This window comes from Chionomys nivalis, chromosome X, assembly GCF_950005125.1.
Source record: "Chionomys nivalis chromosome X, mChiNiv1.1, whole genome shotgun sequence".
In the NCBI taxonomy this organism is placed as follows: domain Eukaryota; kingdom Metazoa; phylum Chordata; class Mammalia; order Rodentia; family Cricetidae; genus Chionomys; species Chionomys nivalis.
This window is the reverse complement of record NC_080112.1, coordinates 121763343-121781371: the sequence shown is the minus strand read 5'-3', so window position 1 is coordinate 121781371 and position 18029 is coordinate 121763343. Positions and strand designations below refer to the sequence as shown.

Below are 18029 nucleotides of genomic sequence, written 5' to 3'. Positions count from 1 at the left end.
GACTGCCAAATGAAAGGAGATGACTGGCAATCGGTGTTGTGGAAAGAACTAAATTTTGCCCTTTAAATTTGACATTCTCCTGGGGAAGGTCACAGGTGCCACTAATCTCTTGAATTCTTTTATTATAAATTATAAAAGAATGTGGTGAAAAGGATCAAAACATAAAAACCTTTTCTAGAAGATGTTGCAGGAATGTAGGAAGAATCATTTCCTTTTTTTTTTTTTTTTTGAGTCAAAATACCTTTGGATCTACTTGACCCACAACATCATAGCATCTTTGCCGTGGCTTCTAGGGCCTGAATATCCTCATCTCTTTTGTAATTCATTTGCAGCTCCACTTTTCTGATGGCTTAGATAATCAGTAAAATGAATGGGCAAGCAAATACCACACCAAAGAGGAAAGGGTCTTAAGTTGCTTGATAAAATATGGTTATTGTTTTTTCTAAAAGAAACATGTGGCACCCTTTGTGTTATTAGGGGTCATCTATTATAACACTAATCGAAACATATAAGTATGATCATGGATACACATAATTCAAAATACAATTATATAATGTGTGATATGATACAGATATAAAATCATCACCATTAAAAGAATTAGCATACCCTCCACTGCCTAAAGCTTCCTTTGTCCTTCGTTTATGATTCTTTCTCCCCTCCTATTTCATCTCAGGCAGTCATTTATCTGCTCTTTATCAGATTACTATGCATTTCTTGGAACTTCCTTTAAGTGGAATTATACATTATGTATGTTCTTCTTTCCCTTGCAGAGTCAGATTTCCATTTGGTATCATTTCCCACTGCTTGAATTTCCTTTAACATTTTTCATAGCACAAGTCAGTTCCGATGACCTCTTTCAGAATTGTGTGTTTCAGAAAGAATTAATCTTAGCATTCAGGAGACTAGGGGAAGAAAATTGGGAGTTTCAGCCCAGCCTGGGCTACATACCAAGAACCTATCTCGAAAGGGAAAAAAAATGACTATTTTTCTTTGAGAAAGATATGTTTATTATTTCTTTTGTTTTTGAGATTATAATTATCTCATTTCCCCTTTCTTTTCTCTAAACACCCCATATACCTTTCTTTGCTCTCAGATTCATGGCCTCTCTTTCATTAATTGTAGTTACATGCATATATGTATATACAAGTATTTTCTAAATTCAACTTACTTTATGTGTATAACGTTACTTGTATGTATGTTTTCACTTCATATTGGATAACCAACTGGTGGAAATACACACTTTTATACTCTTATAAATAATATTTTTGACCTTTGCTCTAAGATGAAAGTATGAAGCCTGAGAAACTTTATCCTTTTAAAGGTTGCTTTTTAAACACTTTGTAAGTAGGGCCAAAGCAAACCTAGTGCTGTCCTCATCCCCCTAACCCCCTACCCCCACTATTAAGGTAAATGTTTCTAATTACCCAGTACTCTGTTTTTTTTATGAGTTTTTGTCCTCTGTCTGATAGAGAAAGGAACTATTTCCAGACCTATGTGAGCTCCAGAGATTGCGACTTCTAGTGTTCAGATGGTTTCCACTTTCGATAAATTATTGTGGCGGTCTTTGAAGATCTCTCCTACAGATACCTTAAGTTTTTTCACTGTGCAGATTCCTTCCTTCTGATATTCTGCTTTATGAACTCTGTTTACCATATTCTTCATAGAATCCCAGGAAAGAACAGCAGGCTGTATCAGAGCTTCGCCTTCTGCACTAAGACCTGGAAACCTTTGGAATGTGGCCTGGGGCAATCACAGGGACTATCTCCTGGGATCCTCTCCCACCACTCACTGTCTTCATTGTCCAGTATCTTAAACACTGTTGTTTCATGTGTTTACTTTTTTCCCAAGACAGGGTTTCTCTGTGTACCCCTGGCTGTCTTGGAACTAGCTCTGTAGACCAGCCTGACTGGCCTTGAACTCAGAGATCTGCCTGCCTCAGCCTCCCATGCTATAATTAAAGGTGTATGCCACTGCCACCACCTGGCATGTGTTTCTTTTTTAAGGAGAAAGATAAATATGACCCCCTATTGCTTATCAAAGAACAAATTCTATATTGGGCCTTACTCAGCAGAATAGAAGAAAGCTCAATAGCTTTGCAAATCTACTTTCTAGATTCAAGTTCTGATTCTGCCCTTTGCACTTAACTTCCCACCCCCACCCGAAGGACAAACTGCTTAACCTCTCTGCCTTCTCTGATGCTTGTCTTTCTCTTTGGTAAAATGTTTGCTGAGAATGAGAATGAAGAATATATATCTGAGCTCCTGAAACACAAAATATACTAAATAACATCTTAACTATTTGTCAAGAAATTTTGCCTAGGTGATATAACTGGCACAAAAAAATAGGAGGAAGTTGGTCCTGATTTTCTAAATCCAAATTCTGTATGAATATTCTGATTACATCAACATCTTTTATTATCCCAAACTATGTATCACTGCATTGTACCCCCCCCACCTATTTAATTCTCTCCCAGAAAGGAAAGTAGTCCAGACTTCCCAATTACATCCAGGAAACAATTTTTAAAAGTTAAATTACAAGCAAATACATTTATATTTCACTAAAATTCTATGGAATGATGTTACTTTCATTCATGAAGTTGTCCAAGAACATCACAATAGGGAAATGCCATTTCCATTCTTCCCAGTCCTTGGTACAATAGAAGGCTCATTCTTTCCTTGGTGGTGCTTTGTTTTAGCTTATGCAAATGTCTGATGTGGTGCTTGAGCACATTTGTGTGTGTGTGAATGTGAGCATGTGTGTCAGCCCTTATCCTCTACCTCGTTTGAGACAGGATCTCTTGGTCACTGCCATTTTCGCTTGCAGTTGATCTCCTGAGGATTCCCCATGTCCCCCGCCCCGTCTCCATCTCCCATCTCATCATAAGAGCACTTGGATTACAGACATTTGCTACCATGCCTGGTTTTTATGGGGATTCTGAGATATGGGGATTTTACTCAGTTCTTCATAGTTATGCAATGAGTACTTTACTCTCTGAGCCATATCCCTGAGCTCTGATGCTCATGCTTAATGTCATGTCAGGTGGCAAAGTAGAGAAAAGGAATCCTAAAAACAAGATCATCCAAACCCATAGAATAGAAAACTGTTGCTAAAGATGTGCTCTGCATGGTCTGGAAAATGATCTGTGATAGCCATACTTTCTGTTTTTAATGAATTAGTTTATTAAGTACATAATGAGTCAAAATAAAAGAAGAACAAAATACCACCAAATTAAGTACTCAAAATATCCAACAGATGTCCACTGGGAAAGCTCCATTGAGGCAAGTCAGCAGGAATTACTGATTGAGAGAGTCCCAGGCAGAACAGAATGTTCCCTTAGAAAAGGACTCCAAGTAAAAGAACCACAGCACTAAGGTAACATGCTAAAAATGGAGTGTTACAAACATCAACAGAGACAGACTGGGGAAACCCTCATAAGGCAGCCAGCTGAAGTTCCCAAATGAGATTCCTGGGGAGAGCATTAAAGTTCCATGAGGGAGGCTTCCAAGTTTTATATATATATATATATAAGCAACAGATAGAGATAACATCATCAAATTAGGCTCTCATAGCATCCATCAGAAACCAGCTGGGGAAGCTGGACCAGTCAGCTGGAGTCCCCAGTTGACCTTTGTCTCCATGGATGAGCTTTCTTTGCTGCACTTCTAGATCCTCTTTCTCACTGTAGATACTTTTATATCTTGGGATAAATAATAGTAACATTTGCTGGAAATCATTTACCTTCTAGCTGCTCTCAAGGGTATGTTGCTTTTTACTCTTGGACTGTTTGGCACTTCTTTTCCCCTCCCTATCACGGAGTAGAAGTGAACAGCCCAGCCCCAGACAAGAGTCTTTGGAGGACACTTTGAGACACATTGAGTCGGGTCTGAAATGGGGGAAAGAGAGGCAACCCCATTTCCATCTCCATCTTCTCAGCAAGTTCAAGTGACACAAGACAACTTCATACAGTGTACATTACAAAACAAGATTGCAACCTAAGTCTTTTGCTGATTCACCTTGATTCCACTAAGAGAGAATTTGGTATTATGTGACCACTTGGAACTACTCAAACCATCTCTAAAACACTGAACTTGAAAAAGTACATATAGTTGTTGGCTTACTAGTCTCTTCTTGCTTCCTCCACTCCCTGTTTAATGTAGGTTACCGAATTCGCCTAGGCTCCAGTACTGACAAGAAGGACACCGGCCGGCTGCATGTTGACTTTGCCCAGGCTCGGGATGACTTGTATGAGTGGGAGTGTAAGCAGCGCATGCTAGCGAGAGAGGAGCGGCACCGTAGACGGATGGAAGAAGAAAGACTGCGTCCACCTTCCCCACCCCCAGTGGTCCACTATTCAGATCATGAGTGCAGCATTGTTGCTGAAAAACTGAAAGGTATAGAAGGCATTCAAGCTCCGTGATTGAGTTAACTTTTTCTTGGGGAATTGTAATAAATATCATTGTGCTGTTCAGAGTTACCCTTTCAATTTCTGGCTAATAGATTCTGAATTTCTTGTATTGGAAGCTTGCTGATAGTACCAAGTAACTTTAGAACCAGGAAATGTGTCCATCCCATGTATGCCTCTGTTCCTTCATTGTCTCAAAGGTTGATACCTTTCAATTCAGACATCAGATAGCTAAGAAGAAATATTTTCCCATTTGCCAAACTGGAAAATTTGAGATGTGACTCATGGTTTAGGACCTACATATGCCCCCTTTCTTAGTGGGTACTAGCAAGGTTTGAACTTTCAATCAGTGAGTACATCACCATGATAGAACTGGGTATAACCCTGGGAAATTCTAGTAAAGTCCTCATTTTAGAGATGTCAAAAGGAGCTGGTATAGTGGAGCATGCTTGTAATCCCAACACTCTGGAGGCTGAGGCAGGAGGATCACCAAGAATTGCAGGCCAGCCTGGGTTACAGAATGAATCCCTATCTCAAAATAAATAGACAAAAACAAACCAAGATGGCAAAATAGAGACCCAGAAATTAGTCACCATGTGTTTGCATTGAAGACTCAGCTACTACCCAAGAAAAGAAGTCTTTAGCGTTGTTAAAGGCCAAGTTATTCCACAAAGCAACTATGGAGACGTCTATATATTGTTAAGGCAATCTCCTTTTTCTTTAGTTTTGCTCCCTAGTCTTGCTTAAATCTTAGAGCCACTTTGCTAATTTGACATTAATCACCTTTCCTGTCCACTTGTCTTAGTAACTCAAATCCAGTCTCTGCTTTTCTGAGTATAGTTGATTTCATTGATTGAATGCTGCTGTCCCATTGATCTTACCGATGACACTGACCCAGCTCGAATGAATGGTGTGAATTTGCCCTGCTTCTGTGCTTTTCACTTCAGCAAGAGATCCTGCTAATTCTACTTTCTAAATAAATAGGTTGCACTTGCCAAACTTGTTTACACCACATGTAAGAAACCTGTTTGGACTGACTTTGACTTTCTGCAAGGGAAAAACAGAAAGCGTAGCATCCCGAACTGAACAGAAATAATGGTACATTTTGAAACACTAGAGAGGCTTTCACGTTGGTGGGATGCCAGTTTCCAAGACTTGTCTATTCACATGACACCAAACAAGAAACCTTACATTAAAAAAAAAAAGGTTCCATGGCCCTCAAGAGAAGCACAAGCAGTGTCGACATAAAAGACGGTATCCAAGTAATGAAATGGAAAGCTGCTACACAGGGAAGACTCATCTACCGCTGTGTCTGCACTGAAAAATAAAGGGCAGGGGGCAAGAAAAGAAAATTGCAGAGCAAGATATTTCTGCTAGACTAAAAGCTTCTAGCCAGTGAGGGACGTGAAGCTGTAGAATGTGGCTTCGCTTGGATGCTCTTAGAGTCTGTCTCACAAGTCTGTAAGAACAGAACATGTGAGTAGCTTGGGAGGGAGGCCTGGAAGGTATGGAAGAGCTGTGCTCCTCTAACATTACAGGCTGACCCCTGGGGAACTGCGGACATCTACTGGAAGGCAAGGGACAAAGGATGTGAGGACACATGCAAACAAAAGGATCAAGATAGATCATGTCTGGGACTGAGTAGGGGTGCAGAGCTCTGAATTGGATGCCACAGTGCTTTTCAAAATGGTTGAAGATTTAAGTGCTTACACTTAAAGAACTACATACTGAACTCATTCCTGAAGCTCTTTACATAACTATAATTCCATGGATCCAGGGTAAAAGTCCTGACCTGTCCGACTTACATGCAACAATCTCACTGGCTTTTCCTTATTAAAATGCAAGATTATAGAATTGTGAGATTCCCCCATTGTTAATCCCCCAATGTGTGTCTACGCGTGTGCCTTTGTGCATGCTTGTGTGTCTCTGTCTCTCTCTCTCTCTTCCTCTCCCTCTCTCTCCCCATCTCCCTCCCTCTCTACCTCCCTCTCTCAAATAATCAGATAAATTAAGAAATTCTCAATACATTAAAACTATAATATCATAAACATGTTTTTTAAGGGAGTGTGTGTGTGTGTGTGTGTGTTTGTTGGGGATGGAAACTAGGGCCTCACACACACTGACTTACAGCCCCAGAAATTTTAGGAAGGAAAGAAGCCACCCTCTTTCTGAAACTCTTCTTAAGCCATAAACAGTCTTCCTAGGCTTTCATTATTTCTTTCTTCCCACTTGCTGCCTGTGTGTGCATGTGTGTACATGTGTGTGCATGTGTGTACAGGTATGTACATGTGTGTACATGTGGGCTTCCTTCCCATCATTAATTCATTGAACTATAGTTGCCAAAATCTCTGATGCCCTCGTTGCCAGCATGTTGTAAAAACAGATTGAGATTTGTTCACTGCCCATAGTTTGTTTTCAGAATAAATTCTTTTGTTTCAGATGATTCCAAATTCTCGGAAGCTGTGCAGACCTTGCTCACCTGGTTAGAGAGAGGAGAGGTGAACCGCCGCAGTGCCAACCACTTCTACTCCATGATCCAGTCGGCCAACAGCCACATCCGCCGCCTGGTGAACGAGAAAGCCGCCCATGAGAAAGAGATGGAAGAAGCAAAAGAAAAGTTCAAGCAAGCCCTTTCTGGAATTCTTATTCAGTGTAAGTGGTAGCTGAAGTTGTGCTGAAAGCCTGAGAGAGCCCTCCACTTAATGGCCACATGCCCTCCATAGGCCCCAAGGCCTTGCAAAGCTATCTATTTCAAGTGGCCAGGGAAACCTTCCTAGCTGCCTTCTGCTCTCCTTATATCAGCGGTTCTCAGCCTTGCTAACACTGCGACCCTTTAATACAGTTCCTCATGTTGTGGTGATCCCCCCCAACCATAACATTATTTTTATTGCTACCTCATAACTGTTCTTTTTCTGCCATTATGAATTGTAATGTAAATATCTGATATGCAACTCCCATGAAAGGCTCATCTGATCCCCCAAAAGGGTCACGACCCACGTGTTGAGAACCACTACCTCATATTGTCAAATGCCAAAGCTCTAACTTCACAGGATACATATGAGTACCTGTTCCCATTTTCTCTGGTTTAGCTTCTTCGGCTCTCCAGAAGCACTGGGATGTAGGTAGGCAACAGTTCATCCTATTACAACCCTGGTTCTCAGTAGAGGATTAGAGACTTTATTGCTGAAGTTAGAATATGATGTTAGGATTTTATGGCTGTGTTTCTTCAGATTTACGTGATTATCATCATGTAATATGCTGTTTAGGAACTTATAATAAATAAGATTATATTTTCCCAAGATGATTGCATAAAAAATAAATTAGCTACTTCTACATTTTCAGTTTAGTTTTCTTTATCTTCACTAGATATGATAAGCACCATAGAGGTGAGAAGCCATTGAAATGGCCACTTTTAAAAATTAGACCACTTCAGATCTATCCAAATTTTTAAATGAGATAGATCAAATAAACGCTCAAGTAATTTTTTTTGTTCACCCTGTAACAAAATTATATGATCACATCTTTTCAATAAGGAGCTATATTCACCTTAAGAATCAGGGCAGTTTTATGATTTTGCTTTTAAGCAATTATGGTCCACTCTTCCTACACTTTTCTCTCCGTACTTGACTCATACATAACTGTGATTAAGGAGTTCCTCCGCTTCCACTCATACTTTGGAAGTATAGCTAGACATAAAATCCAAGAGGGGAAAGCACATATCTTCAGGACTACAGGAGAAGTCGAAAAAGAAAGCAGTGAGAAGTGCGAGAATCCTGAAGTCGATAGAACACAGTGAGAACAATGACGGGAAGGAAGCCCACATGTACACACATGTACATACCTGTACACACATGCACACACATGTACACACATGCACACACAGGCAGCAAGTGGGAAGAAAGAAATAATGAAAGCCTAGGAAGACTGTTTATGGCTTAAGAAGAGTTTCAGAAAGAGAGCATTTGTGAGGTTCTCTAGTCCTGCCTCATTTCCCGTCTACTCTGTGCTCCCTAAATGACATGCACTGACCGCCTCACACTCCTTCTGCCATGCCTTCCCTGCCATAATTAAACTATGAACCACAATAGGCCCTTCCTCCCTCCTTCCTTTCTTAAGTTGCTTCATAATTTTTCACAGCCATGAGAAAAGTAATAAAGTACATTGGCCCGTGTGATCTTATCTGAGTACAGTAACAGCCCGCTTTGTGTCCTAAGAACTTGATGAAACAAGCCTCATGTTTCTCTTTATTTCTCTCTCTCTCTCTTTCCATCCCTGGATGTTGATTTGGCCCGATCTGACTGCTGATTTGATGCTGCAGTTGAGCAGATAGTAGCTGTGTACCATTCTGCTTCCAAACAGAAGGCATGGGACCACTTCACAAAAGCCCAGCGTAAAAACATCAGTGTCTGGTGCAAACAAGCTGAGGTTGGTAACTTTCTACTCTGGCACCTCCTCATGGGGACAGTTTCCTTCCTTAACAAGTTATTGATTTGGGGGTTTAACCAGAATTAAATAGTGCCAAGCTCCCATGGTCACAACAAGGCCCTAGTGAAACACTGAAATGTGTTCTATACCCTGTCAACATCCAGACCACCTACTGGCAAAAGGGTAATAAATATGCATGTGTTGTCTTAAGTGCATCCTCCTGGATAGAAATCTCGGTGAAAATGCAGCTGGGATAATTGTAAGTTTACTACTCAAGACTAGCTGGTCTTGAGTACAGTAATAATTACTGACCTATCTGTCTAACATTAGTAATATTAGGGCTGTCTTCCATTTAGTAAAGTGCATTGACAGTCGAGGCTAGCAGCTGTCTGCTGGTACTCTGGAGCAAAGAAATTCTGAGCTGCTTTTATCAGATCTGTCCAGCTGTCTTTTATATGCGGGAGATTTAAAGGGAAGAAAGGACCGTGATTTCAGGTCAAGGTGGACACATACCCTTCTGCTTGTGCTCAAGGAAATCTTTAGCAGAACACTACAATATGTGTAATATGATTAGGTTAATAGCCTGCGTCTAAAGATAAAGTACATGGGAGGTTTTGTTTCCACTGAACTACCTGTGGAAATAGTTTCATGGGTATCGCCGTGCCCATAGGAAGCCTCCTTGCCTCGGCTTGATTTGTGTGTGTGTGTGTGTGTGTGTGTGTGTGTGTGTGTGTGTGTGTGTGTGTGTATACAGCAGCTTTTTCAACTTCACCTATGGTTTATTTGGTCATTCTAGTAAGAAATTCTATATTGTATTAATAGTTCAACTTCTCATGTTCATTGTTCTCCGTGCTGACAGTTGAACTCAGGGTCTTGTGTATTTTAGACAGACACTTTCCCACAGAGCTATAGCCTCAGTACCCAACACTTAACATCCATAAAGCACTATACACTGGTTATATCGCCCAACTGTAAACCTTACAGTCAATGTCGTGGATACAGGCTACTTATGGACTGAGAGTCTAACAAGAATTCAAGTGTAAGCTCAGCTTTTATTACGTTTGTGGCTTGGTGGATTGAGCAAGTTATACAGCATCTCTTGATCCCCATTTCTTTGCCCGTTAATTGGTGATGATAATAATGAAACCAATTTTATAAGATTAAATGTTTAAGAAATGTATAAGCAGTTTGAAAATGTAAGTGGTGTTATTTCAATTTATTATTAAACAACTCAATACAGGATAATGAGTAGGTGTAGAACCCATGCTTTGCATGTAGCAAAACTGAAATGCAGAAATGTTAAATGATTTCACAAAATTGCACAAGTAGAAAGTGAGTAGAAATTATTCTCCTCTGAGCTCTGCTACAGACTTCCATGTAGTTTTGGACAGATCTTCTAATCTCTGTGAAACTTAGTTTGCTAACCTTTGACAAGTTGGCAATATTCTCTCCACACTTTCCTTTTATGAATAGGTAAGCAATTTGTATGGGAACAGCTTCAAATCTTGACAACATTTAACGAAAAATAAACCAAACTCTGGTCCTAAACTTGTATCTGTAAGGCTTCAGTTCTAGCTCAGCAGAGAGAACTGGGAATCACTGGGAAATCTCTTGAAGACATCTATCCAGTGAGTGTATAGAATTATAAAAGGCTAATAGCATTTTCATTAATTTTTGATCTCTAGTATCATGTTGGCACTCAAACATTTTCAATTTCAGCAACATTTTAGATTTTGAATTTGGTGGATTAGTAATTCTTAACCTACATTAAATATCTCCCTTCCCTTTAATACACATAAGCCTGCATACCTTTTAGATGGTCTAAGATCTAAGGTCCTCAGAATTTTTAAGGAAAGCCCTACAGAGAAGAAAGGGACTTACTTCCCAAGGCAACAGCTATCAGGCAATTAAATATTCCCCAAAGTAGATGTGGTAGCACACACTTGAAATCAATCCCAGCAGGCTGAGGCAAGAGGATCATACATTCAGTGCCATCCTAAACTATATAGTGAACCCTTATCTCAAAAAGTTTCCCCTAAGCCTGACTACCTAGGGAGTATATACGTTATACTTAAGCTAAATTAGGGTCACAGTAAAGGTGGCTGTCGTGGTGAACTGGACATTTCTCCAGAGCGCTAGATAATTGAGAAGCATAGAGCCCATTATACAATATTGTAAAAACCTCCTAGGCAGGGGTGGTGGTGATAAGATGCTTGGGCATCATGATTTGCCAAGATACACGTTCCATCTGTGCCTTGTTAGTCAAACCTGCTTCCTGTGTATTTGATTAGGTTAACTCAAGGCCTACCTTCCTTAGTCCTGGTAACTAGAACTGATAGTGACTCATAGCTGGCTCATGACGTTCCTCTGCTTTTACATTCAACATTGAGACATATCTCATGGCTTTCCTTTGAGCTTGCCTTCCCTAAACCTCAAAGCATTCTTCCACTTTGCATTGCTGTCCCTTGAACTGTGGTTTGGTGCTATTATTTTCGGTTTTGCTTTCAACTCCACAAATTCTCTGCTGATAGCAGACCACTGAGAAGATTTAAGAGATATATCCTATGGGAAGTGAAGAAAGCTATCTTCTTCAGATGCGACTGCCTTTTAGCACCCCCACTGAAAATCAGAACAACTCAAAAGTCAGGTGTTTCATCAAGTTAGAAGTTTTGACAACTCCTTCCCAGTCGCCTCAGGGAACAAATCAGCTAGTGGAAGGCTCATGTCAGAAGGTACCCGTTCCTTGTCTCACTGTCATGCATCTACCTGCATTTCTTATCCTGCTGAGTGAGGGATAGAGAAAGCATGAACTTAGAGGAAAAAAACCGTCTGTGAAGAACTTAGATACCGTGAAGAAGTCCGTGCCAAGCTGATGGGTTTGGAAATGAGTCTTTTTAATTGCTTTTGCTTTCCTGGTTTGGCTCCTAGAAATGAAATGCTAAGAAAAAGATGCTAAGAGGGCTGAAGCCCTCCTCTTCCTGTGAGTTGATACCTACAGTCACAGTTGTATTTACAAAGGGGACTCCTTCCAACAGAATCATTTGAAAATCTGTGTTTTGCTCAAACTGACCCACACTCGGTGCTACAGCTTCGATAATGTATAGAAACTAGAATCATAACCATAAACATTAAGATGACAGCTTCTTGCATCTTTCCTCGCAGAAGATTTTACACCACTGAGCTGAAAGAAAAGGGCTTTGATGATTATTATTGACAAAATACCCTTTTCCATTTACTTCCATTTCATAGTGTGAAGAACTGTTTGTAGATAGATAATGAAGTCATCTGTGCACCCTTAGTTTAGTACTTACTTGCATTAAGACAGGCTGTTGGCCTTCAGCCATCCAATGCACACTAACTCAATTTTGCATCAACCTAATTTATATTTCCATTATTTGCCATACAGGAGGCAAACCTGTGTTTGTGAGTTGCTTCATTTTATTAAATGATATCTCAGAATCAAATTGTTCTGTGAGTACATGCTACTTATTTTCCTAGCCTCTGTTCTTTCCATTCCCTCCTGACTCTTTTCCTACCATGGTTCTTATTAATACTGAGAAAATATAGGTTAGTAGGGTCTTGTTACACATTTAATAAGGAGTGTTGATATTCTGGTAATAATGTTCCTATCATAAAGCATGAGTAAGATCAATTAAAGTCCACATAAATTCTTGTGAAACTATGGTTAAATAATTAATATGTAATGATTTATGATTTGCTTACTTTGTAATAAATCAAAGATGTCAGCTGGCACAAAGTGGTTCTTTGCATGCATTTCCTTCTGTCTCTGGTTCATTTCATTCTATATGAAAGTGCTTTTTTTTTTCTCCATTGTGGAGCAGTGGAAAAATTTAAGTTTCAGAAAGGGTTGCCACCATTAGAGCAGACTCTAAATTATTACAATGCCATTTTAGAAATCACTACCTGTTCAGAATGAGATGCGCCACATATTTACAGTGGGCAAGAGGGTGGCATAGAAACTCTAGGACCACTTAGTTTTAAAAAATATTCTGCATGTCTCAGAAAATTCCGTGTAGTGACTAACACCTGCAAATTACTGAAAATGTTTTAGCATGCCATTCCCACATTTTGGTTGCAGTACTGTATGAAGATGTCAGAACAGAAAATGGAGCAAAACTGAGATACAGCTATTACTTTTGATGTCTGAGTTTCAGTTAGGAATCCATTCCCTACCCAGTCTTATATCTAAGCTATTTAGAAGGTTTTTTGGGGTGCATTCCACCTTGTAGTCTGTTACTCTGAAAGCATTTATAAGGATTTCTTTCTCAAAGCTTTTCTGATCCACCAGAAAATACAGAAAATGGATGCAGAGTACTTACTTTAACGGTAAAGGTTTCCAAGAATTAACAAAGTCTCGCTTTTCTTAGAAGTAGCCTGTCATTTATCAAATGGGCCTTCTAAATTTTCTTTAATATGGTACCCCATAGCGTCTGCTGTTCTCTTTGCTTCTACTCCAATTGTATGACTTAGTATTGGGTATTTGTAGAAAAATAATGATATGAGCTTTAGGGTTTTTTTTTTTTGTAACCAAGGATTGTATAGTGTACAGAGCAGTCCACTGAGTAACTTAGAAAATGTTTCCCTGAGTTTTTCATTATTCTCATTTCATTATTAGCTAAAATAACCAACGATTCTTGTCCCTGAGGTATTTTGAAGCATTTAGGTAAAATTTGCCCCAGGTGTGTTGTTGTATTTCTTCAGGCATTTTGAAACTGTAAAAGAACTCTAGGTAAGACATATCATGTAGTTATTGAAGTCTTTGTATTTCTAAGATCTTAAACTGTCTTGCCAAACTGGAAGCAAAAAGATGCTTTGTGGATGCTGGGAAGCTACAGGACCTGTCTTAGTTGTAAGATCTTGCTACCCTGGGATATTTCCCTAGAATGAACACAATTTACTCTCATGAGAAATGTAATAACTTTATCAGCGTTAGTGACATGTGTGTGAGTTGATAGTTGGTATCTGATTATACCCTGTGACAGCCTATGTTTTTATTAGAAATCAAGAAAGGACACAGCTTTTCATGATGCAGTAAACTGTACAATATTTGAATTTGCCAGTGTCAAACTTTATTATATTCACCTTCCAGTAACAGCCCTGCTGCTAACTGAAACTAAATCCTATGAGGTAGAGTACATTCAGAGGAATGAGATTCTCTTATTGTTCTTCATGCAGTGAGTCTGAATAAGACATAGCACATCTTTTTCATGACACACCCCTCTAAAGTTCATTTATCACAAGCAAGTCACTGTTTTCTTCTATTTTAAGTAAAGTCCCTGCAGTACATGGGAGGTGCTATATGAACATCTGATTTTTTTTGTTACTTCTTAACAATCAGTGATGATACTAAATACTCGCTTTATAAAGAATCCATTTAGTGTTAATGGAAACTTAACTGGAACTAGAAATCATTTTTTCCTGATAAAGGAATGAAAAAATAGGATAGTGACAAACTATGACATCATTAATAAATCCATTTGAAGGCCAGGTGTGGGTGGCACATGCCTTTAATCCCAGCACCCAGGAAGCAGAGACAAATGAATCTCTTGAGTTCAAGGCCAAACTGATCCAGAGTGAGTTCCAAGACAGCCAAGACTACTTCGTGAGACCTTGACTCAAAAAGAAAAAGAAATGTATATAATGCTTATAAATGGAATAATTTATACCAGACAGCTATAGGTGTTTCTGATATTACAACCCAATAGGAGTTAACCTAGGTAGGGTAGTCTCAGCTTAAAATCTAGGAAATTAATACAATCAAGTGATGTCTAAATGATTTCAAGTTGCTCTGATATTCATAGTTCTCATTCTTAATTGTTTTGGTATAATGCGTATGTGTGTGTGTGTGTGTATACATGTTCACATGTATGTACATTTGTGGGTAATAATGTGTTCGATCACAAGCATATATTTGAAGACCAGAGGTCTACACTGAATGTCTTTCTGAGTTGTTACTCCCTTCTACACAGTGGATTACAATCCATTTCTAATGACTGAGCTTTCTAGTCTTAGAAGTGTAGTGTTCAACAAGAGCTACTTTGCCTTGGGTTAGTATGCGCGCGCGTGTGTGTGTGTGTGTGTGTGTGTGTGTGTGTGTGTGTGTCTAAGTAGTAGGTTTCTTGTTCTTATCACATCTTAGGTATCCTAGCTGTTCTTGTATGTGCTGTTTTATTATATTGTAGAGTGATTTTTATCACCTTCTAATCAATCCCTCATTATTCCACTCCTTTCTGTGGTTAAAAAAAATCTTCACATTAAGTATTTCTTGATTAAATTTTGTTATGCTGATTGAATTCTATCACCAAATGTTAAATCATTTCATTAAAATTTTTACTGTACAAAGATATGTGGAATAAAATGGCAATAACATCATAAAGGTCTACAGTAAGAACTTTGTTTAATGTTGAAAATAAAGTAACTTTTCATTTCTTAGTTCATTATTTCTAGATAGAAGAATCTTATCTTTTATTTTAAGCTAAATTAATCTGAGTTATTTTTAAAGTATCTGACCTTTTGATATAATTTCCTATCTTTTTTTAATATGAGCACAATTTTTTTATGCCAGGAGGATAGTTAAATAGATACTTGATTATTTGTTTGCTGAGTACCACATCTGAATCACTTCAAGGTTGTTCTCTGTCATTCTTTTTCTGGAAAATGTAATCTTAACCTAATTCCTGAGATGTCCAATGATTTTGGTGGTTATCCTAGATATGAGTATTATAGTGTAAAAATTATGGACTCTTCTACGTTCTTCCAAAATGTTCACTTTGTGTTGTTTTGCTTAAATGATCATTTTAATTGTTTGTATTCAAGCTAGAGGTTTATTGGATAGAAGTTCCAGTAACAGTTTAGCTCCTTTAGCCTTAGCTAGGCTGCTTACACTCTTGTGTGCCTTCTTGGTTGAAAAAGCATGCAAAACTTTGAAAGAATTTTAGATACAGAGTGTAAACAATCTCTCTGTGTGTGTCTTCCTTTCTCCCTTCTCCTTACCTTCCTCCGTGCTCTCCTCCCCCGACACATTTCTTCTTTCTAAGATTCCCTCCTGACTCTCCAGTGGCTGTTTTTCTTTTAACCACTCTCTTGTAATTATTTAGGCCACAAAGACTAGGTTTTCTACTAGAAATTTAGCTACCCTGTGACTAACTCTGATCTGCTCTCAAACTAAGAGGCTTTTGAAAACCTGGGAAACGTATCCATAGATTGTTTTTTGTTTTGGGTTTTTTTTTTTTATTTTTGCTTCTTCCAAATGCCAGTTCCTCTTCATAATATACATACTTTGTTCACTGTCCATTGAAATCAAGTAGTTATGTATTTTGGTTTGTCCAAACATTATAGCTAATTGTCCATGAAAAAGTTAGTCTTATAGAAAGTTGCTCTTAGCAGATCATTTTTGCTGTATATTCTAAAACTACAAAATCTTGGTTTAGAGTTCTGTTCAGGAAAGCTGTTCGTGGAGGGGAAATAAGAAGCAGCAAAATTAAAGAACCCAACGTGGGAAGGTATAATGACAAAACTCTAAAGGGAAATTCCAGAACTCTACACAAGAGCCAAGTGTGCCTTTTAGCGAGACTGTGTAGTCTCAGTGTGCTGTTGCCTTTTTGTTTAAGAGCACCCCGAGAGTTTTTAAAATGTCTCCATACCTCCGTCCATTTTCTCAACATTTTCTAAGTTTTCCCCCTAAAATACATATCTTTTAACCTTAGGAAATTCGCAACATTCATAATGATGAATTAATGGGAATCAGGAGAGAAGAAGAAATGGAAATGTCTGACGATGAAATAGAAGAAACGACAGAAACAAAAGAAACGGAGGAGTCAGGTAATGATCATTCTGGTTTGTTATATGTAATAAGCATTAACTTGCAGTGGCAGTATTTTCAAACCTTTAAAACAAGGTAAGATGATACATACATCAACCCACCAGACTGGACACCAGATAGAAAACAAATTGATGGGACTATATGAGTAAACACTGGTTAAATATCAAACCTCTGTCTACAGGGTTTTCTGTTCTTCATGTATCCCCTTTTCATTTGAAGTGCCTAATTTAACATATGTACTTTTTTCAAAAAAATAAAACCCCCACTGGACATTTAGGTATCATTGTTCCATATTTGATTTGGATTTATTAATATTCTCTTCAACTGTGAGAAAACATCTGCATAAATGCTAGATTACTTATACATTCTACCCAAACCAGTAACAGATACATGACTTAAGTGTTAAATATATATATATATATATATATATATATATATATATATATATAGCTAGCAAAGGACATAAAGAAAAATACGCAGTTGATTATATAATTTAGGAGAAACTGTCAAGATTTTTAAAAGGCTTAGTCAATGCTTAGCATGCAACGTGAAGACCTGAGTTCAGATCTCTAGCATCTATATAAAAAATTAAAAGCTGGAACAGTGCACACACTTGGGATCCAGATGCCGAGGAGTTGGAAACCAAAAGATCCCTGGAACATGCTGGCCAGCCAGTCAGTAAGCTTCATGTTTAGCAAGAGACCCTGTTTCAAACACAAGGTTGAGTGTGATGGCGCAAGAAACCCAGCATATCACGTACACATGTACACCCCCGACACACACAGTTTAAAGAAGATTTTGGATTAGTTCATAGAAAATTAAATATTTCCATAAAGTTCAAAAATTGAAATCTACCAAGTAATAAATAACCATCACAGTTACTTAGCAAATATATTGGGTACCAAATAGGAGTCCACAAAAGGTTGTCTGGGTGAAGGCTTTTATTCTAGTCAAGTTTTAGCAGGAGCTCACAGAAGCTATGGTGTTGATACCCAGTGGGCCTATAGGGTAAGCTTCATGAACAATAAGACAACACTTTACCCATTAGTTCATCATAAATGACTGTGGATGGAAGATCATCACAAGACTGAATACCTGCCACCAGACGAGTGTTTCCGGTAAACCACCGCAAACAATATTAGGACTTTAATTATATGGAATACAGTTTAAAAAGAGCAGTAGGCTAGGGGGGTGGCTCAGTATATAAAAGCTTTTCCTTTGGCAAACATGAGGACCTGAGTTCAAATCCCCAACAACTACATAAAAAGCCAGGCATGGCCTTGGATGCCTGTAACCCCAGTACTGTTTGGGGGCACACAAGATCATTGGAAAATGATAGAGCAAAACACCCAACATCAT

The 18029-nt window shown here is 38.6% G+C and overlaps 1 protein-coding gene across 6 annotated transcripts in view; it reads left to right on the top strand.

Annotated features, from left to right (window-relative positions):
• Enox2 (ecto-NOX disulfide-thiol exchanger 2) overlaps positions 1-18029 on the top strand; it is a 274106-nt gene that overhangs the window by 230479 nt on the left and 25598 nt on the right. For all 6 annotated transcript variants that reach the window (XM_057760381.1, XM_057760380.1, XM_057760382.1 and 3 more), the window contains 4 exons: positions 4158-4391; positions 6842-7054; positions 8721-8827; positions 16555-16669. In XM_057760381.1, the coding sequence (XP_057616364.1) occupies positions 4158-4391; positions 6842-7054; positions 8721-8827; positions 16555-16669 (669 nt within the window). The remainder of the gene's footprint in view (positions 1-4157; positions 4392-6841; positions 7055-8720; positions 8828-16554; positions 16670-18029) is intronic.